This window comes from Hemicordylus capensis, chromosome 3 (assembly GCF_027244095.1).
Source record: "Hemicordylus capensis ecotype Gifberg chromosome 3, rHemCap1.1.pri, whole genome shotgun sequence".
NCBI classification, from domain to species: Eukaryota; Metazoa; Chordata; class Lepidosauria; order Squamata; family Cordylidae; genus Hemicordylus; species Hemicordylus capensis.
In genome coordinates, this window is record NC_069659.1 from 294,463,733 (window position 1) to 294,486,332 (window position 22,600).

A 22,600-nucleotide genomic window follows, 5' to 3' on the forward strand; every position below is an offset into this window, starting at 1 on the left:
TAGTCCTGATCTGTACCCTCCCCATGGCTACTGAGGGGGGAAAAACACAACCAGATCAGCTGTAATGATGCACCTAATTTATTGTGTAGCTTGGCTCTGAGTTATCAGGTGTGTTGTTCATGTTTGCATTGTGCAGATTTCATCAACCTTAAGATGAAAGCAGCTGACTCTAACCTGGAGTCAGGACACTGCTGGAAAACATGATTCTGTGAGCCACTTCATACATGATATTTTACCTACACATGGGGATACTGGGGAGTGGGTGGCGGGTGGGAGTATCCACCTGAATTTGCCATCATGTAAATCATGTGCATGTCTACTTTCCTAAATGGAAACACCCTGAGCAAGTCCACTGCTAATCACCTCTCTTGAAACAAACACCTTCCTTATATAAAGTGTATGTGTGTGTGTGTGGAGGGGGGGGGAATTGTGAGATAGAAAACATATTATGCAAAGAGAAGAAAGTATGCAGGTCATTATTCTAGACGTATGGAGTTGGGACCAGTAGGTTTTAGGAGACTAATTAGAGGACTAGCCAAGACTAACGGCTGCCCTAATGGCATGCTTAGAGATATGAAGGGCTGGGGTGGGGGTGGGGGGACAGGAAAAAGGGGTGGGGGCTGAAAAAGGGTTTTTTGTTTTTTTTCGGGGTTGGTGGTGGTGATGTGGGGTGGGTGGGAGTTTTCTCCCAGGCCTTCACATCTCTAGGCATGTTCGGTCTGCACAGCACACAGCAAGGTGTGACATCCTTCCAAAGTGGAAAAACAAGAGAGCGAGATCTCCATGTTGTACAACCAAGCCTGCAAGTACCTGAAAGTGATGAGGCCAGTGTAGAGAAGGGGGAAGAACAGCATGCACATGATGACCCGACATATCCCATTATCAACACTCAGCTTTCCCCACCAGACTTTGGTTAAAAAGGCCTGCAACAGGAGAGGAACATCATGGGAACAAGGTAAATGCAGGCTGGGGAATGTTCTCTATGTCCTGCAAAAGGTCACAGACAGAAGGTGGACAATGGTTCATACTTGGGGATCAATTTGCAGATATGGCAGCAGGCAACACTGTATACCTGAGGTCACTGTGAGAGTTACAGCAAAGAAGTGGGCACAAGTACAGAACATATCGAATATAAGGATCCACACAACCAAGTCTCCTCCATTAGGGGACTAGGTCCACACAATAAACTTTGCTAGAAGTATGTATTTGGGGACAGGGCAAAGCAAACACAGGAGGGTGCTATGTCTGTCACAAGCTCTGGTAAGGCAAAAGCTTCATTGTTTGTGGGCCTGAGGACCCAGCATGCTACAGGATGCATGCAAACATGGTCTGCCTGCATGGTTGTACTGGGTTGAGAACCCAAGCATTGGAAGCACCAGGGAATCTCAATGAGTTGCTAATGGGAGGATCTAAGCCCTGTGAAGGGCATGGCTAAAGAGCCCAACCTGCTTCCCGGCCCCTGCTGTGACAGTCTGACTCCATGACTGTAACCTAGGATTCAAGATGTGTCCACATCAGCCTTTCTTCTCTAGAATTGACACCATTCATATATTTCTTCCCAAGAATCCAGATGTTTCTCCCAAACTGTGCTTTTCCTGGTCCCCCACCCCACCACCAGGTATCATCTGGTTATTTAAAGTGCTAGCTTGTAGCAAGCTTCTTGTGGCATTGTAACACAGTCTTACTGGTGTGAAAAGAGGTAGCGTTAACATTTCAGCTGGCTTGAAGGTGTCACTTCCCATGTGCTTTGTGTCTTACGATGAAGCCCCACCCTCTCCATTACCTGGCCAACTCTCTACCATTTCCCATTCTAAAATGCCCTCTCTCTGCTATGGCATTCCTGAAGTTCAAGCTGTGGGTCTTCTGCCTCAGTGGAGCAGCCGCAACAATGGCACAGGAGTTTTTAGAGGGAAAGGAGCAGTCAGGCAAAGTTCCCCCAGCAGCCGTTGGCAGGAAGTCTAGTTAGGGGAGAGTGACCATTTCCATCCCTGAAGCAACAGCCATAGCAATTGTGGCATGTGTGTAATGGCAGTGCTCTTTCGAAGAAAGGGGGTAGTTGGTTGAAGTTCCTCCAGTAGCAGTAGCAGCTGAGATGGGTGCTCTAATTAAAAGAGGGAGGATACATAGCTTCTGCCAGCCAGGCGTGAAGTAAGACCCCCGGGGGCCAGGGGACAAAATCTGGGCAGAGGGCCCCAACATCACATGCGCAAAGCACACACATGCGCCCCAGAGCCCTAAGCCACGCCCCCTACATCTGATGTCAGACGCAAGGTGTGGGGCAACCAACATCTCCCTGCCGCTGCTCCTACCTCCTAGGCTGGCGGCTGCCCCCGACAATGCTTCTGCCCCTGCCCCGCCACTGCTTCTTGGCCTCCTGGATGTAGGGGGTGAGCTGAGAGGGGCAGGCCACCCCCTGTGGCGGCGGCAGTGGCGGGCACTGTGGCTGGCGGGCCTCTCTGGCTGCCCTGTGCACTTGAGCAGTTTGAATATGCATGCCTGTGATATCACAGGCATGTGATGTCCATAGTTGAACTGCACAGGCGCAGTTTGGCCAGAGAGGCTTGTCAGCCAGAGCACTCGCTGTTGCTGCTGCGACGGGGGTGGGTGGGTGGGAGGGTGGGGTGGCCTGCTCCGCTAGGCTCACCCCCACCCCCTGGAGGCCAAGATAAGCGGTGGCAGGAAAGAGGTGATGTGGCAGGGGCGGCAGCAGGGCAGGCTGCTTGGGGGCCCCTTGGGGGGCCCCTGACCCTCTCGGCCCAGGGACATTTGTCCCTGCTTGTCCAATGGACGCTACGCCCATGCTGCCAGCATCACTATCCCTTCTGAATAAGGTGAACTATGGCATAAGAACCATCTATTTAGGACATCTTGCCTATGCTTGTTTTGTGCCGGTAAAACAACCCCACCCTACACTTGTTTTGTTGTTTTCTGAAGGATCCCTAAGTCACCAACATCACACCTGGATGCCCCCATGAGACACAAAGTTCATATTTTTGGCCTCCAGTGCTAGTTGCAGGCAGGTGGTCTTCCCCCAAGCATCAGAGACACGGATCAGAAGCTTCTGGGCTCTTTCCTCATCCTTCCGGTAACATTCAGTGAAGACACCTAGAAGAGCATCAGGGATTAGAGATATTTGTTATTTGGGGAGTATTGGGGAGTGGCCAAGATGGCAACAAGCTGGCAGCTCCACTCACGAGCTCCTGCCCTTCAAACAGCCTTCAAGCAGCCTTATCCCTTCTGGGCCAAAATGTCCAAGCAAAACCATGATGAACAAAGGCAAGAAAAGAACTAGGAACAGCCCAAATGCTGACCATCACAGGGACCACCACTCAGCCAAGGCAGGGAAGCAGATGAGAACCAACTCCTATCTCCCTCCCACCAAGCAGAAAGGAGCCATGAGGACTTTCTCTGCAATTCTCATTGAGAACAGATTTACGGCCCTAGGCATGGAGAGCCCTCCCTCTTCCTCCAAGGAGCCTGCTACAAGGAAGACAGCATCACATCAGTCTGCTTCCTTGCCAGTTCCAGAAAACCTCTGGAATAGAGACAAGGGATCTAAAAGTGCCAGACCTCCCCTGCCCTCGCTGTGAACTCCTTACTGAACACCTAAGCAGCACTTGCCTCCTAATGGCAGAAACAACTATTCAAATTCTAGGGCACTAAAAAACATAGCAGCAAAAAAATAGACGAACTCAGGCATGACTCTGATGTGTTCATATAGTATCACAAGGAAACCATGGGGAGAAAAACCCAGATAAACTCCATGAATTAGCCCTTGGCAACACCCAGACAGCTCCCTCCCCTCTTCCAGATGGGTCCTCTGCCAAATCCCCACGCAAGATGCCAGTAAGGCCTCCTAAAACAATTTGCCCTGTCAATTCCTCGTGAGTACTTCAAACATCTCAGGTACTGCTGCAAATTGCAATGAATCACTTTAATGTGCCAAAATGGTCATCTCGCAAGGCAATAACATTTTCCCTAAATTTGCCAACCCAGACATATAGACTTGAAATCTTTCCATTTCTTACCCAGCTTCCCGGAGATCAAACTTATTTTACTCTCCCTTTTTCAACCCTCTATCTCTCTGAGAATTATTTGATTGTGGGGGTGGGGGCATCTCCTCCATAACGTCAATATTAGAGCCATAAGAGTCTTCATAGACTGCACAGTTTGGCCTCTGCTCCCAGAGAGAGAAAAGAATAACATTTCTCCTTCTGAAACTAACCTTGCTGATAAGGCCTCCAAGGCAATTTGATCAGACTTCAATAAACATCCCAATAACAACTTCTCCAAACTTCACCAGACACAGCAGATTAACCCTCTTTGGCCTGAAGAGAGTGAAATTCAAAATTCCATAGATTCAGATCTTGCTGAACAGATAATGCAACTTGCCACTGTTTGAAAGAAAGTGCAGCCATTACCCTCCTCTCCTGCTCAGAACCTGAGCCCACTGACAGCGACATGGACGTTTACCCCGACAAGTCACTCCAGAAGGACCCAAGACTGCAGATGCTTGTGCCCAAACCAACCTAAGGGCTAAGGCTGCAACTCCATCCAGGCCAAGGTGGAGGCTGTCAGTCAATTTTGACAATTTTACCTCAGGCTCAGAGGACAGTGACAGTAAAATGGACAACACTGAGTTCCCCTCCCCCACACCTCCCAACACAAAAAGTGATAGTTTCTCTGAATCCGCCCAACCCCAGTCTACAACCCCTCCATGTAAGCTTCCCTCGGATGATGAAGAACCCCAGGCAAACCACATAATTACAGCAACCTCAGGAAGGAACACTCATTCCTCCTATACCCCAAGAGACCCTACCAAGAGCTCTACTATACCCCAAGAGCCCCTACCACTATTTGCAAGCCCTGGGAATCAAGGAATTGGGGAAGGGCCTCCACCACTACTCCCCCAGCCACAGGCACAGCAGCCCCCCAAAACAAGGCCCCAGTATCCTCTGCATAACCTCAAGAGCTCCAAGAGTTGCAACCGCCACTCACAACACTAGGGGAACCACAGTAGACACAGCCACCTACACCCTTGCATATGGACACTTTACCCAGAGGAAGGGGCCCATACATTGTATTCACCGTCCCAGCAGCAGCAGTCGCCACACGCAAACCCCAGGGACACAGCCTTTTTTGCCATGGGCCCTGGAACGTTGTTTGCCAAAGATCCCCAGTTTGACAACGTCACTGCTCTAATTTACTTATTGTTAAATTTCTATACTGCCTTTCATTAAAACAATCTCAAGGTGGTTCACACAAAAGTTAAAACAATACTACAAACATTACAGAATTAAAATATCAGCTGTAATATAAAAATACAAATCTGATTAAAAGATTAATTAATCTTTCAGACTAATCTCTCCAGTCTGCTTTCCTGAGATGGAGGAGTAGCCAGCTTCCTCTGTGGAGTCTGCATGCTCAGAGAGAGGTTTGGCAACCCCAGAGCTGAGAGCTCAAGAACATGCATGCACATCACCACTCCTATTTTTACAAGAGTCGCAGAAGTCCACTTCTAGGAGGCCTAGAATGCATTTGGAGCCCACCTCTTCAGAACCCAATCACGTGAATATTCTCAGCGACCTAGGGGCGCTGCACATTCACCCCACCTCTACCCAGGATAACCCACTGGGAACTCCCATATTGGCTCCAGCCAATTACACTCTGACATTCAAGAGACCAGCATAAGGTTTCGCTTCTGTCCTAGAATGTGGCAGGCTGGCATGCCAGCTGCAGAGACATCTCCTTCACAGACTACATCTCCAAACACAACATCATAATGGTGCAGGAAACCTGGATAACTGAGGATCTAACGCTCAACAGACTGAGCTCATACTCATTAAGGACAGAAGCTGGTACTGGATGGGGCAGACCAAAAGGTGGACTGGAGATGCTAATTTCTACCACATGTGCAACATTAGCAAGACTTCCTTCATTTAAGCATTACACTAAGGCAGTGACAATTCGCTTCAGACACTGCTCCCTACTAATAATTAACATCTACCTTCCCCCCACTGAACTGGAAATCCCAAGTCAGGAATCTATGGTCTGAACTGGAAAACTACCTAATTGACCTTCTCTCTTCCACTCCCAATGTGCACATAGTGTCTGCATTGGGCCCCAACGATGACACCCTATATGCATGACATCACTGCTGTCTAACTAATCATGAAGCAGACAGACTTCCTCTCACCTGCCCCTTGAAGGACAGGAAGTCAAACTATGCAAGACTCTGCCTGGCCCAAATGGCTACCAGATTCAATCTATTTATCTTAAATGGCTCCTTCAAAAAACAGCCACCCTGCCAAATTCACTTTCTTTCTGGGCCAGATCCAGGTGTTAGGATGGAAAGGATTTAAGTTAGGAAACAGACATAGCTGAAATCCAGCTACTGATGTTTGTTCACAGTGAAAACCTGCTATTCAGATCATTGGTGAAATGGCAGCTCTAACCAGTTCACCACACTGGCTACTTCAACCCATCATGTGATAAAACCATGGTGGTCTGCAATAGGTCCGTAGGTAAGAATTACAGGAGAGCCTCCAGTAAGCTGCTGTTAAAGAGGTTTCTGAGGCTTGGGAACTGCACAAAGCCAATGTAGTATAGACAATTAATCAGGAAAGTATCCGCCCAGGAAGTGGAAGTGCTGCTCTCTGTTCAGAAGGATGAGCCTTACATTGCTCATCAGTCCAGATCTGGGGCCTCACAATCCAGCCCTGACTCACCAACAGCTCGATGCTCGTATTCCTCTGCCAGAATCAGCATTTCGTCTGTGCTGTCTGTGTCATTTTCCTCCTTGGACAACTCCTTCAGCATCTTGCTGCAGGCCAAAGCACCTGCAATGCAGTCCTGGCTCTGAAGCAAAAGGACTCAGGTTAACAAGAACATGATACTTCTGATCCCAGGTTCACCTTGTCACCTTCAACGGTCCTGTGTTTTTGAAAACGAGGCTGCTCCTTCAGCACAGATCACCCTTTCTTCTCAGCGTCTGCAGACATCTCTGTGCTCCCTGCTTCATGGACTTCTCTATGCTCTATAACTTCTCACTGAGGCAATAAATCTGTTTCTGGGCTGTACCACTGAAGTCTGCATGTGGAGGCATATGATTCACTGCTGCTTCATGCAAAAATAATTTGCTCCACTCTATCAGAAGTGAGGGTAAAGGAGGCACTTCCAACAAACAGAAATCTAGCACACTTTCCTGTGGGAAGGGATTTTATTAAATTAAATGGAGGGGCATTCAGTCTCGGAAGCCCTGGCCAGCAGTTTGTACTAAGGTGGTAAACAAGATGCAGGTTTACCATCTCGTAAGAACTAGACCACAGTCCCTTTTCTTGGCTTGTACTGAAACATTGCTGACGATGCTCCCTCATAATCCCCACACAATGCGACTGTTGTTAGCAAGGGTAGTAAAGATCTCTGGCCTAAAGTTTCTGGTAGGGTTCAGGGCCATTTACAAAGTTCTGTTTCTCAAACTGAAGCCTCCATCATGAAGCTATATTAGCTGAATACAGTAAGAACATAAGAACATAAGAACAGCCCTACTGGATCAGGCCCAAGGCCCATCTAGTCCAGCATCCTGTTTCGCACAGTGGCCCACCAGATGCCACTGGAAGCCACAGACAGGAGTTGAGGGCGTGCCCTCTCTCCTGCCATTACTCCCCTGCAGCTGGTACTCAGAGGCACCCTGCCCTTGATGCTGGAGGTGGCCCACAGCCCTCCGACTAGTAGCCATTGATAGACCTCTCCTCCATGAAGTCATCCAGACCCCTCTTAAAGCCATCCAGGTTGTTGGCTGTCACCACATCCTGTGGCAGAGAGTTCCACAAGTTCCAGTCATGTTTGGAGACAGCTGAGATAGGAAGACTTTACCTGGGCCCAGATGATGTCGGCCAATTCCTTGCGGTTTTGGACAATGGCCCAGATGAGCAAGTCCCTCACTGGATCCATGGTGAATGTGACACGGCCAGCAGAACGTTTGTAGAGGGATCGAAGACTCACACCTTGTACCTACAGAAGGTAAAGGGAAATGTTTATGAAGGCTGGCAACAGAAAATTGTCTGGCACCTTGTCTGATGCAAACCAGTATAAGCATGGTATGAATATAATAAAACAAATGGCCAAGTGACATGTTACATTAAAATTGCAGTTTGCCCTTGTAATCCCCCCTTTTGCTTTTTAAATAGCAGCTGTGGGAGGCAATCAGAGTCGGAACTGCAGCAGGGGGAGATGGCAATTTGGAGGATATTAGCTTCTGCCTGCCCACTTTCAGCCTTGGAACAAATCTGGACAATCTTGCAGGAAACGGGCTTGGATGCAGAGCTCACAGATGCAAAGCACAAATGGGGTCACAGGTTTGCACCAGGGGTTAGAGCTCTAGGATAATAAACATTATAATCTAAAGGTCCTAGACGCCAGGAAAAGATATGCCCAATATAGACTCTGCCTCTTTTGGCTTCTGGTGCTACTGCAAACAAATGGCAGGAAAGCATAGTGATTTAAGGGCTGCCCACAAGTCTAGTTTAACAAGGATCAGATTTGGGGCAGGACCACTGTTAGAGAAGGAGAAAGGCCCTAATATGAGAGTAAAGGGGCCCTGTGGTAGGAAAGGTCGAGAAGTCCCATGATGAAGGTGGGGTTCCATGAGAGGAAATACTAGCATGCAGAAATACATTACATTGAGCTTGATATGGGGCACGGCAATGGAGAGACGGTGTCGCTCAGTGTTCTTCGGCTTGGGGTACAGCTGCTGTGTGAAGTCTCCCAACAGTTCCCTCAGCACCTGGGACACATGGTGCAGCTGGATCCCTGGCACTTTGGAGAAGGCTGAACGCTCCTTCTCCTCCAGCAACACTTTCTGAAGTTTCCCATGAAAGACACTGGAGGTCGCCAGATTTTCATAGAGGTAGATCAGGGTATCCCAGGTAACAAACTCCTTCAGGCGCACACCTTGCTCCAGAAACAACTTCACAAATTCCGGCTTGTTGGCTATCAAGGCAGCTGCCATCATTGGGTGCAGTTCAGAGGGCTGTTTGCCACGAAAAGAATCCGGAAGAGAGACAGCATCAGCACAGAGCGGTATGGCACAGGCTGTCCTCCCCATGACATGGGAGCAGGGAAAGGGAGTAAGGAACAGAAGCCCAAAGGGAGGGAGGAAGAAGCATGCAAGAGTTAGAGTAGCCTCAGTTAAGGGCAGCAACATTAGCCCAGCCAGCTAGGCCTGTGCAAATATTCAGCTCTGAATAGTTGATGCCGAATAATCTGTACAGCCCTGCTGGCACTGTGCAGAGGTGACCATTCACCTGTGCACAGTGCTGTACCCCATCATAAGCCAGTGCTGTGCTGTACCCCATGCTGGTGGAGCCCCTTAAAGAGAAATTGAGCCCTGTGAAGCCCCATGGATGTCTGGGAACATCAATGATATTGATGTCATTAGGAAGGAGTTTAAAAATGAAACTGCTAATATCATAATGCCCTTATACAAAACTATGGTGCAGCCACATTTGGAGTACTGCATACAGTTCTGCTCACCATATCTTAAGGACATCGTAGAAGTGGAAAAGGTGCAGAAGAGGGCAGTCAAAATGATCAGGGGCCTGGAGCACCTTCCTTACAAGGCAAGGCTTTTTAGTTTAGGAAGACGACAACTGAGGGCAGACATGATAGAGGTCTAATACAATCATGCATGGTGTAAAGAAAGTTGATAGAGATAATTTTTTCTCCCTCTCTCATAACACTAGAACCAGGGGTTTCTATGAAACTTATTGCCAAGAAATTTAGGACCAACCAAAGGAAGTACTTTTTCACACAATGTATACTCAACCTATGGAATTCTCTGCCACAAGATGTAGTGACAGCCAACAGCCTGGATGGCTTTAAGAGAGGTTTAGATATTCATGGAGGACAGGTCTATCAATGACTACTAGTCTGAGAGCTATAGGCCACCTCCAGTCTCAGAGGCAAGATGCCTCTAAATAACAGTTGCAGGGAAGTAACAGTAGCAGACAGGGCATGCCCTCAGCTCTTGCCCGTGGGCTTCCCGGAGGCATCTGGTGGGCCACTGTAGGAAACCGGATGTTGGGTTAGATAGGCCTTGGGCCTGATCCAGCAGGGCTTTTCTATGTCATTATGGAGGCGCCACTGAGCTCTATGGGGAAAGCAATGAAGAGGATTCCACTTCCCAGCACTCCCCAGGTGCCTTTCCAGATGTCATTGGGGTTTGGCAGGGCTCCATTTCTTTTTAAAGGCTCCACTGGCACAGGGAGCAGCACAGCACTGTGCACAGGTGAGTTGTGGGAACAGCTGCCTCCACAGGTGCCAGCAAACTGTGCAGATTACTCAACTTTGACTATTCAGAGCCAAATATCTGCACAGGCCTACAGCCAGCAGAAGTTCAGATGTTTATTCCATTTAGCCCACATTTACACCTCAGCAAAATGTGGAAAGTGGCAGCAGCTCTAAGCAAGCAAGCAAGCAGGCCTCACTGATGCTGACAGAGCATAGCTGTTTCCTCTCTAACAGGATGTGATGGATACATGAAGGACCAACCGTAAGAGTCTTCCCTCAGCACGCTACCCTAAGGGACAAGTATGGATGGACAATGTTGACAATGCCAGCTGCCTTACCCACCACCACTTCCTACATAAGAACATAAGAACAGCCCTGCTGGATCAGGCCCAAGGCCCATCTAGGCCAGCATCCTGTTTTGCACAGTGACGCACCAGATGCTGCTGGAAGCCTACAAGCAGGAGTTGAGGGCACCCCTCAACTCCGCTGCAACTGGTACTCAGAGGCATCGTGCCTTTGAGGCTGGAGGTGGCATATAGCCCTCCAACTAGTAGCCGTTGACAGACCTCTCCTCCATGAAGTTATCCAAACCCCTCTTTTAAAATCTTGTCTCTAGGCCCACTCCAACCTTGCTACACCCCTGGAGGGAAATAAACTTATTTCCTTTCCTTGTCTGCAGGTCAGTCCAGATGACATTGTTCCTTTGTTGTAGGATAGGAAATCTATGGTCATAGGAAATCTGTCTAAGGTCAGGAAAGGTTTACATGAACAACCTTGACTCTGAACACCAGATAAAGGTGTCAAAGACAACTAGAAGCAGCCCAGTATACATAGCTGGCCGACATGGTGGGCAGCCCTTCACTGAAGTCAGGGACTCACCTGGCTGCTGCGTAACTTGAAAGGCAGCCCTGGTGGAATATGGCGCTACTGCAGAACAAAGTAAAACTACTTTCAGGCAATCACGCAGTGCTCCTGCGTGACTGCCCGTGACTGCTCACTACTTTCAGGCAGTCATGCACAACTCCCTGGAAGTGGTTTCGAGCCATTCCACAGCAGCCCCATCATACTACACTGTCATGGCTGCCTTTCAAGTTGCACAGTAGCCCCAGTGAGGCCCTAACGTTGGTGTAGGGCTGCCTGTCATGTTGGCCAGTTGTTATTAGGGTTCACATCCCATCAGCATGCATGCAGTCATACAAGCCTGATACTTCTGGTCCCTGCTCCAATGATGGACCATTGGTAGGCCGCTGTGCGAAACAGGATGCTGGACTAGATGGGCTGCCTTGGGCCTGATCCAGCAGGGCTGTTCTTATGATGCAGGCAGAAAAGGAACATGCTCATTGCCAATATGTTACCAAAAGCCCCACCACGCTGTATACATACACACACACACACACACACACCTTCCATTCATGATCATCAGTGAAAATCTCACTCCGGGCAATATCCACCCTATTCCATGCCACTGCAAGCTTCAGCTGGTGGTCCCAGTTCTCATGGCCAAAGTGATCACGATAGCGGGAAGCTGCAAACAGGGGCATAAACAAGGAAAGGAGAGAAAGTAGGATGCAACTGACTAACATTTATTTATTTATTTGTTCTCTATGCATCCAGAAATTAAAAGTGGTAGAGTGGGGAACAGGGAAAATAAACAAGTAATTTGCAGTGAAAAGGAGACCCTGGTTCAGCCTTGTGGTCATCCTTCTGCAAATACCTGTGCTTAGTGAAAATTATCCTCTATTACCATATTCAGCAATACTCTCTGAGCATTATCCAGGAACCAAAGACTTTTTGTTTACATTTATTTTTAATGGCTGTGTTAAACAGGCAGGCATGGAGCCATTTCAATTTGCTTTTACTATATGATTATTAAATTGTAATGGTTATTTCACTGTATTTTTAAAAATAACTGCAGTTACCTTCAAATCAATAAATCATTTCTGTATCAGATCTCTCTTCACCCTTCTAGGCTTTGTTCAAATCTCACATGTTCACAGGTGGTTACATGGGCTCAGGATACAATTTTAGGCTGCATTCTGACCATTGCTTATGGTGATCAGGTGTACTGCTGCTCCTCGCAATTTGGATGGAGGTAAATACTAAAAGGTAGGTTGCATCTAAGCGCTCTCTCTCTCTCTCTCTCTCTCTCTTTCTCTCTCTCTCTCTCTCACACACACACACACACACACACACACACACACACACACACACACACAGTACTACATTTTGGAACAGGGGACTGTCCTAAGGGGGGCCATCACCGTGATGCAATGCCACTAACTTAACTAACTGAACTCATCAGCAGCTCCTCAACACCCACCGTGACTGCGCTTCTTACCTTTGAGCATTGCTTGAAGAATGGCCACGTCAACATCCTGCTGCCCATCTTTGCCTTCCCTGAATATGGTCAGGAGCTGCCTGTTCCGCACAATATCCTGGATCTGCAAGAAAAGCCAGAGAAGCAAGTGTGAGGATGCAGGAGCCCATTCCTTGCCATGCTCTCAGCCTGCTGGGAATTGGTTCTTCTCTACGCTATCAAGATGAAGTTTCCAGTTATATATATATATATATCCTAAATAAACCTTTCAACATTCCTGTAAGTTAGGTCAGTATTATTCCTATGTTGGGGGATGGTTCTCAGGCAAAGCAAACAGCAGCTTGCCTAAAGTTCTATTCACACAATAAGTTCTCTGTTATGTACAAAGTGAGTACAGTTTGCATGTACATATCTATGCAGTGTATTCATGTACAGATCTGTATGCACAGGCACATATTCATACATTATGCTCAACACATTTATGGTAGTACACTTTTTATCTACACCCTGCATTTAAGGGAGCCTGTACCCAGGTTCATTTTTAAAAAATGAATGGATGTACAGTCATTCACACAAACACAGGCATATGTGTACAGACCCTTGTATGCATATACAACGTAATGTCTGTTTAAGGTAACGGTGGCTGACATACTGTGCATGTTAGAATGACAGTGTAATGTTGCATTTGCACAATTGTGCAAGAACACTGTGCAAGTGTAAAACTTGCTGAAGCAGACCAGGGGTTATTCTATGCTTTCCTGGGATCTCAGTAAGAGAGATTGCTCTGATCCCAATTTAAGAGAATGCCACTCCTTCAGAGTAGGCTGCCACAGCTGAAGACTGATCCCAAGACACTGACCAGGCTCAGACATGGCTTCAGCAGCCTAGAACTGTCTGGCTTGGGACTTACAGCCTGAGCCCACACAATCCAGCTCTAGACAAACAGTATATTAATCTAAACTCATCAGTAGCACGTGACCTTACAAGGCACATGGGGAAGAGTTTTTCAAGTAACCCTCCAGATTCTTTTAAATCAGACTTAAGCCATTTATAAGTATATGATTTTTTTAAAAAGGGTTGCACACAGAATAAGGAATTGAGGGAAAGGGGGAGTAAAGAAAGGCACACAGGAATTCAAAAGAAAATACAAAAACATTAACTAGCACTGGGTTTTACCAGTCTAGCAGTAGGCGGGTCCTTGGCTGAGAGAGTATTAATCTCGACAGCATCTCCCTTTCTGGACACCAGTAGTCCAGTACCAGTGGTACTCGCAACTCATGACTGGACTGATGACAAAATGATTAAAGAGAGGGAAGGCTTTCCCACTCTTTCAGAGACAGACTGTCTTGGATCCCGTGAAAAGAGTCAGCATATCTCTGATGTAACACTGGTTTTAGGCCAATCCAGGGTTGAGGCTTCCCCTCCAAACTGGAGGTTCCTCCTCCTTAATGGGTCCTCAGACTTACATGTCTGAAGGCAGGCCTGGTCTGAGCTGGTCACCTATTGTGAAAAAGGGTTGATGACTAGAGATTGATGCGTCTGTCTCTTCAGTGACAAAAGCAAGGATTGTGCTCACTTAGTAACAAAAGGGAGGAATGTCTCCCATTCAGAGCACTCAGGGCGGGGTGGAAGTATCAGGCATTCTTGAGCTAAGAGGGGGATCTGTGTTTTGTCACACTTGCACATAAATACAGTGTGCAATAGTGCACCCATTATTTCTGGTGGGCACACTATTGAGCACACAAGATTGCAGGATAGTGCGTCCACTGGAAATAATGGGCACACTTTCATGTGACTGCATTTTGCACAATTTTTGTGTTTCGACAAGAGCACTCTTGCACAGCTGCACAAATGCAACATTATACTGTCACTCCAACACTGTGCATGTGTCAGTCAGTGGATTCATAGGTGAGTTAAGAGTTGAACCTGGGTCACACTCATAGCCCATATGCTAAACTATATGGGCTCCTCCCATATAATGGACAGGTGGGTTCTCTTGCTTCTCATCCTAGTCATAAGTTTCTAAAATAACCCATGAAATGCTGAGCAATGTCTCTCTCAGGGACTGTGGAAATGCAGCAGCCATCTTGTAAGTGCCCAGAGAGGAAGCAGAAATAATAATTCATATTCCCCATTCACTGACATGTAATTCCTAGTGTCATTAACAGGTTCACAAATTGCATATATTTAGCCAAATTCCGCAATGAACACCAGTAATATTAATATTAATATTAATATTAATATTAATACAGGGGCTGTTTGCCTTACCTTTTTGGTCCACTCCACAATCTTACTTTCAGTGAACTGCTCATAGCTGTCCTTGAAGAATGTGCTCAGTTTTTTCTGAATCCGGGAGATGGTTATTTTGGAAATGGGCAAATTAGCCACTTGAGCAAGGACATCAGCCACACGTCCCGAGCCTTCCACGATCACACAAGGAGTGCCGTTGGTGACTGCATTGTAGATGGTCTATAGAACAGAATAGAAGTCTGTCTGTATTTGAACCCAATTCTCATGGAATTCAATTATGCTATGGTATTGAAGACAGATCGTCCTGGAGAGAATCTATCTATGTGGTCGCTAAGAGTCGACACCAACTTGACGGCACTCAATCAATCAATGGTATTGCTGGGAATTTTAGAGCTGTAGAATGAGATGGTAGGAATACAGAAAGTAGCTTTCTACTGAATTCAGACCATTGGCCCATCTGGCTCAGTATTGTCTACAGAACTTGCACTGATTGGCAGCAGATCTCCAGAGTTTCAAATGGGGGTATTTTTCAGCCCTACCTGGAGATGCTCTGCTGCTAAAATGGAGCGGAAGGTAACTAGAAATGTAATGGTGCAGGTGCACATAGGTAGGGAAGTGAAGAGATAAGGCAACCACCTCATGAAATGCCATTGCACACATCAAAACCACGCTTCTTCAAAAAGATGGATGAGTAGCAATATGGTCCTCTATGCTTGGGAAGACTGTGCTACTGTTCCATACTCCCCACCACCGCCCACACACACATAGAATTTTCATTTTCCAGTTAGCAATGATATGTTGCTGGCATCACGTAGATCCCTGCTTAAATGTGAGAGAATTAACAGTGATCATTTCAGAGTAAACACTTTGTGTAGCAGGAGATATGAAGGACTTGCAGACAGAGTATTTTTGCCACTTGTAAAATAAAAGTGCAAGTCAGAAGTCTGTGTATCCACTTTGATTTGTCAAGGAGAGGAGGAGAGCATGTTTTAGGAATATACACCCTGATGGAGTGCAGCAATTTCACACAAACATCCAAAATGTGCTTTAAAAAAAATTAATTAAAATCAGTTGAGCTCATGCCCCACAGAGTACTTACATCAAGAGTGCCAGGGCCACCCTCCAGTACTACACAAACGATTGGTATCTTGATGGCAACCCCTGTGAGGAAATAAAAGCTTCGTCAGTTCCACATGCACTCAGGTATTAGAGACAACCCCATCCTTCCTTTCCTGCTGGTGCCCATCATCCCAGGGCTCTTGTAAGCACATAGTTCTCAGTTATGAAGGAAGATCGGCAATCACTCTGGAGTCTAGTGAATACTTATAGATTAAAATCAATTAACACAACCAATTAATTTAAATGTATTAACAATAAGCAAACATCAACCAAACCCACAAATGACCCAACCCAAACCACTGTTGACTGTGTCAGTTGTCTTTTCACTCAGTGAATGGCAGACATCATACAAAGTTCTTTAGAATCTATTATTAACTGTTCCTCTACTTTCTCATGTCTTATTCACTTTCTCCTCTCCCTCACCATCTTCTCCTTAGCTTCCATTCTCCCTGCAACTGTCACCAATGGACTTTTCCTCTCCTTGATCTTTCTCAACCTTCTGTCCCTCTCCCTTCACTTGTCCTGCATTCTATTATGTCACAATGTCACAACAGTAGGCATTATGTCACCTTAAGTGGCGCAGCGGGGAAATGCTTGACTAACAAGCAGAAGGTTGCCAGTTCAAATCCCCGCTGGTCCTATATCGGGCAGCAGCGATATAGGAAGATGCTGAAAGGCATCATCTCATACTATGTGGGAGGAGGCAATGGTAAACGCCTCCTGTATTCTACCAAAAGAAAACCACAGGGCTCTGTGGGTGCCAGGAGTCAAAATTGGCTTGATGGCACACTTTAGTAGGCATTATACTGACACAAATAATTTGGCATCAGACACAAGAAGTCTCCTTCTCCAGTCCAGACTGCAGAATCCCATGGAAGAAATTACATACTATAGAAAACAGAGGCCAAAACTGCAGGTCCACCCTTCCACTTCCAAAAGCAGCAGCGTCCCAATTATGCCTTATAATAAAAATGACATCATCATCATCATCATCATCATCATCATCATCATCATCCCTTCTTATAGCAAAATGGTTATCCCCATGCCAGTCACTTTGTAAGCAAAATGAGCCACCCACAAAGAAAAATCATAGAGTTGGAGAGAACCTTGTAGGCCGTCTAGTCCAACCCCTTCTCAATGCAGGAAATCCAGGGTTGCTGTTCCAGGCTCACTGGAGGGCTGACTAGGAGGAGCACTCCTGTTAGGGATCAGTGGTGGTGTGTGCGTGCGTGTGCGTGTCTTTATTGTGGTTCCTCACATATTGCTTACACATCGCAAGATTCAAATCACCTTGAAACAATGTGCTAACAACAAGTGCACTTATATTGACAATGGTCTATATATTTCAACTGACACCAGCAATACCTAATGGGAATATGCATAAATGTACAGTTTGGTTGGCAGAAATGAACTCAGTCTAGCCCAGCCTTGGAAGTTAAGTGGGCCTAGCAGGATGGCAGGATGCAACGAACATTCCAGTGTTATGGAATATTCAGCCCTAGATGTTTCTCAGCAACAAGATGCCCTTATCTTGTGTTGCTATTACCTCCTTTCACCTTGGTTTGTTCCGAAATAAACTTCTCAAGTCTGGTCCTCAAAGGGATCTCCACGCCATATTTCCCATGTGTCCCATCATCCACCAGGATGAAGTGTGAGTGATTACTGTCCAGGCAAGAGAGGTTCCCTTGGCTCTCCTCATCCAGTACGTATTCAGCTGGGAAGCTACCCTGCAAATATCAAGGGGGTGGGGAGAATTAGGCAGGCACAAATTGACAGAAGACCTAGTTATTGAGGCCCTGGCCTTATCTGGGTATGGCTTTGTGCATACCAGATTTCATTAAAATCTTTCTGCAAAAGAACTAGAGATCTTTTGAAAGGATAACATGCATTCTGTTGTGCATGTTGGAAGTGAAGAACTTTGCGCTGTCTCTTGTCTCAAAGACAGTGGAGGACAGACTAGTGAGTCTAGAGGGTCAAGACATTGGTCATCCCTTCTCTACTGCTCTGACATTATCCCTTTGGAATGTAGATTGCTACTCTTAGGGACTAACTAACTTCCTTCCTGCTTTGCACTTCCTCTCTCCCTTTCTCTTCCTGTTCCTTCTACCTTGCAACATGCAAGCTCCTCTCCCTGCACCATGTGTGCAGAGATGCAGAATCCATCTGCATCCAGCTAGATAGATAGATTAGAGATCCTAACTCCTCACTTTCCTATCTAGAATGGAGTTCTCTAATAAATGCCATATATATTTATTTGAAACTATGAACTGGCTCCAAGTTATTTTACTCTCAGCATACACGCATGCCTTAACTAAATTCCACTGTGTTGTGCCTCTGTGCACTCTGCTATAATGAAAGAGGGTTTCTCCTACCAGAGAGAATTCCCAACAGTGCAGACAAATATTTTTCTGGCACCAAAATAAATGTTACAACCCTTCCCACTCTGCAAGAGGCAGTGCTGTGTTGTCCCTTGTTATAACAGGTCTCACAGTCTCTCTCACCTCTCTGTTTCCCCCTCTAGCCTTTATTATAAAACTTAACAAGAAAAGCTCACTGCTGAGAATCTAGTGGCATCTTTTATGTTTCTTCTGCAGATTAACAATAAATCCTTTGCCCCATCACTGCTACATTGTACCTTCTAGATATACACTGTGAAGAGCTAAGGAACTTCTTCATGAACCTCGCTGTTTATTAAGATCATTTGGGGAGGTCCGGTTGCGGCTGCCACCAGCTCACTTTGTGGCAACCAAAAACTGGCCTTCTCTAGGGTTGTCCTGAGGCTCTGGAAACACCACCCCCCCCCCCCCGCCAATGAAATTAGAATCTCCCCATCTCTGGTTGTTTTTAAACGGCTTTTGAAAACACACCGGTTTTATCAGGCTTTTAGTTTATTATGTTTTAAAGTTTTATTTATGGTAATTTCAATACGTTTCTATGATTTTTAGGTTTTGGTTGTTTGATTGGATTGTATACCACCCTGAGATTTTATATAGGGTAGTTTATAAATGTGACAACAAACAAACAAACAAACAGCATGCCATCCACATATATGAGAATCCATAGCCAGTTATTCCTAGATGATGGAGCTTAGTTCTAACATTGAACTATAGTAAACATATTAGTACATACCCAAGTTGGTCATTTTCCACAGGATTTTCTACTGAGATTCACACAAGGAGAGGGCACAGTCCACCTGGTAACCTAGGATCCATCACTGTTTGCACTCTATATCTTGTTTTTATTCCCCATGTACCCTTGCACACAGTTAAAGAAGTTCATACTTGAGGCAATTGGTCTTTGGAGAGACTGGTCTCTCTCTCTCTCTCATTTCCCATTCTTCCTCCTTAATACTGAAGCCCTTAAGCAAATGTTTGTTTACAGGAAATCTGTTCCATTGCATCAGTGAATCATTTCACCGACCCACTTCATCTGCTAATTTCTTTTAGCAGAATATTGCCAGCAGCTTCACAGTCCTGTCCCAAGTGGCCCATCCTTTTTTCAAGCAAACTAGATCAAGTGCATTGGGATAAAAGGTATGCAATTATATGTTCATTATTGAGAATCCCCACACCCCAATACACACACACCAGACTCTAAACCTGCTATTCTAGGCAGAGTAAGTGCCTATAAATGTGAACTATATGAAGATGTCTTACAGGACAGAGGCAAGAGTAAAAGAACATGAAATGCGACAATAATACTGGTCTGAATGTATCTTGGATTATTATTAGACTAATGGAATTGTAAGGCCAGACAGGTCCCACTGAAGATGTGGCTATCTGTTACATGCATGGGTGAGCTTTCCTTGCCTTCTCCTTTAAATAATCATTATTTTAATTATCAAACCTGCAAATTATTGTATTAAAAGGTTTTGATTATTGTAATTGCATATTTAAATAATGGCAGTCCTGCTAAGGTCAATGAGCTACAATACCTTCAGAAGCCAAGTTAAAGTAAGTCCAGCAGAGGTGGCTCCTCATTTGGGGCAGAGGGGGAATTGCCTCACATTCTTGTCCCACATTCTGTCACCAAACATAATGTTGTAAACCTGTCAGGCTAATCTACAGCTATATATCAGCAGATGGAGAGTGAAGTAGGCAAAGGGTCAAAAGGTGAATGTCAGTGCCAAGCAGTAAGCAATTTCCAAACCAAAGCCAGTCTGAGTCGTTACAATGTCCAGTCAGTCAAACCAAGTCCAAGTCGAATTCCACAAACAGAGTCCAAATGGTCCGGAGTCAAAACAAGCAGGAACACAGCTGGGTAGCTCACCAAAGCACGACGTTGCTACCAGCAATGTGGCTGAGGCAAAGTCGTCTTAAATAGGCTGAAGCCATGTACTGTCGTACTAGGCTCTGTTTCCTTTTCAACATCCCATGAGTCAGTCCTGCTTGCCTCTACAACTTCTTGCCTTTGAGGTTGCTGCACTCCCTCCTCCTCTGTCACACTGCCTGTCTCCTCCTCATCCCCGGAGTCTGATAGCATGCCCATGACACATACCAACTTTTTCTCTCTGTCTTTCTCTTACTTTAATGTTGCTCTTGCATTCCCATTGCTTGCCAGTAGATGGTGCTGGCTCTTGGTGTTTTTTCCAAATTCCTTTGTAAAACTATTTCCTCCCTCCCAGGGTATTCAGTGGGATCCCTTGCCCACAAATGAAGTAATTACCATTCTTAGTCACTATCTAAATTGCATATTTAGTGCTTCAGCACCAATCAAGAGGTGCCTTTCTCTTCTCCACCCGCCCCGCAAGGTTGGGCAGGGGCTAGCCCTGCTCCCAACAATCAGCAGTCCCAATAGCTTACAGGCACCTATTCTGACCACTAGCCAGCAAACAAGGCCAGCACAGTCATCTGAGTTCCCAGGATCCTTTTAGGGAGGCTGAGCAGACTCTTTGGAGATCAGTGTGCAAAATGGGAGCACTCAGTCTGCAAGCAATTGGAGCTCAGAACAGGGGCTCTTGCTACCTTTCTCCAACCTCCTCTTCTCCAGAGGGAAGCAAGCTCTTTTCTTCTCACAGCACCCCAACCAAGCACTTAGAAAGCAATGGATTCTCCAGCACTAGCTGGGAGCTCTTTTCATTTCCTTAAAAAAAAAAAAAAAGCCACTAGCAAATCTTGGCAACATTCAGAGATCGGGGAAGAGAGAATATGGTAGGCTGGCACTTCCTTTGGTAGTTATTTTACTAACAAGCAAAACAAACAATCCCGCCCCCACCATTCTGTGACTATAGTAAGTCACAGAATGGCCTGTTGTTAACTGTCTTATCTTTTTCTTACTCAATTTCCTCTCTTGAGGATTAAGGAGAGGGAGTGAGTTATGACTTCCAAATAAAACAAGGCATTTTAACTGAAATTACTAATTGGACAACCTTAAACTTATCCTGCCTAAAATGGGTGTATTTAATGCGGAAATGTTTGTTTTTTAAGAATTCTAGATTATTGCCTTCTATTTATGGGCAACCTAACAGGCACACCTTGGAAACCAGTCCAGTCCAAAGCAGTCAAGTAGCTCCACCACCTCAGACTGAAACAGTCTGTAGTATTTTGAATAAAGGTTATTTTTCTTTTTGTTCCTTTACCATTTTAACCAGCGTCTTTGAGTGGATTTTCAACTCAGGTAAGTGGGGACTGGAAAGGGGTCTTACTCTGGTGAAAACAGGCTTGAAGTTTGATTGCTCAGCTGCACACTACCAAGTTTTCCTCCTCATGCGTAGGCTACACATGGGAAGTTTTTATATATTTTCCATTTGGTAGAAGAAAGGGAGTCTCCCTGGACATTCAGCCAAATCCAGAGAAGCAGAGATAAGGACTAAGGATACCTTGGACAGCCAGGGTTTGTTTTAAACCAATGGATCATAGGACAAATCAATCTAGAATTTTCACTCGAGCACAAAAGACCAAGCTCAAACTATCATACTTTGGACACATTATTCGAAAACCCAGCTCCCTTGAGAAGTCCATAATGCTGGGGAAAGTTGAAGGAAGAGAAGATGAAGATGACCAGCAGCAAAGTGGATGGACTCGTTTATGACAGCAATGCATGCACCACTGAGAGACCTTAAAGGCCAAGTTGGAAAACAGATCATCCTGGAGAGAATCTATGAGATTCTATTGCTAAGAGTCGACACTGACTTGATGGCACTTAATCAATCAATTTTAAAAATTGTGCATATTTGTGAGAAGGAAAATAGTGGGCTCTGTGTGTGGCCAATACACTGTGGTATTTTCAAGCAGTGTAACATGTGTGTATGCAGGTGCTACCTACAAATAGGCATTAAAGACTCTGACTCCCCACTTCAGTTGATCTTCTTAGCCTAGTCCTACATGTGGTGAGGAGGAGAGGGCTGAGACTGCAAGGAGGGGGAGAAATGGAGATGAAGCTAATATAAGAAGGGATGGAGCTACTGAGGAGGAGCAGCAGCATGGCGACTTCAGAGACGGGGTGGGGTGCTGCGCTGTTTTCCACACTGACACCTACAATTAACCAGTCTAGGGGTATGGTTCCTTTAATCACAGCCAACCAAGGGGTAGATTTAGCACTAAATTGTGCTAGTTTGAATGATGGAGATTTTGATTGAGAAGTAAAGTTCTACAGATTGGATAAAACCATGGGTTGGTGATAACC

At 45.9% G+C, this 22,600-nt stretch overlaps 1 protein-coding gene across 7 annotated transcripts in view; it reads right to left on the reverse strand.

Annotated features, from left to right (window-relative positions):
- TRPM2 (transient receptor potential cation channel subfamily M member 2) overlaps positions 1 to 22,600 on the reverse strand; it is a 67,477-nt gene that overhangs the window by 31,023 nt on the left and 13,854 nt on the right. For 6 of the 7 annotated variants that reach the window (XR_008319396.1, XR_008319395.1, XM_053309212.1 and 3 more), the window contains 10 exons: positions 17,523 to 17,703; positions 15,957 to 16,018; positions 14,876 to 15,076; positions 12,629 to 12,731; positions 11,694 to 11,815; positions 8,681 to 9,031; positions 7,876 to 8,013; positions 6,729 to 6,858; positions 2,960 to 3,105; positions 811 to 923 (listed from right to left, as the gene is read on the reverse strand). Coding sequence is in view for 5 of the 7 variants with exons in the window: in XM_053309212.1 (XP_053165187.1) it covers positions 811 to 923; positions 2,960 to 3,105; positions 6,729 to 6,858; positions 7,876 to 8,013; positions 8,681 to 9,031; positions 11,694 to 11,815; positions 12,629 to 12,731; positions 14,876 to 15,076; positions 15,957 to 16,018; positions 17,523 to 17,703 (1,547 nt within the window). In the remaining 2 variants the exon portion in view is untranslated. Of the gene's footprint in view, positions 1 to 810; positions 924 to 2,959; positions 3,106 to 3,137; positions 4,329 to 6,728; positions 6,859 to 7,875; positions 8,014 to 8,680; positions 9,032 to 11,693; positions 11,816 to 12,628; positions 12,732 to 14,875; positions 15,077 to 15,956; positions 16,019 to 17,522; positions 17,704 to 22,600 lie in introns of those variants that run through there. The other variant, XM_053309217.1, reaches the window with a different exon arrangement.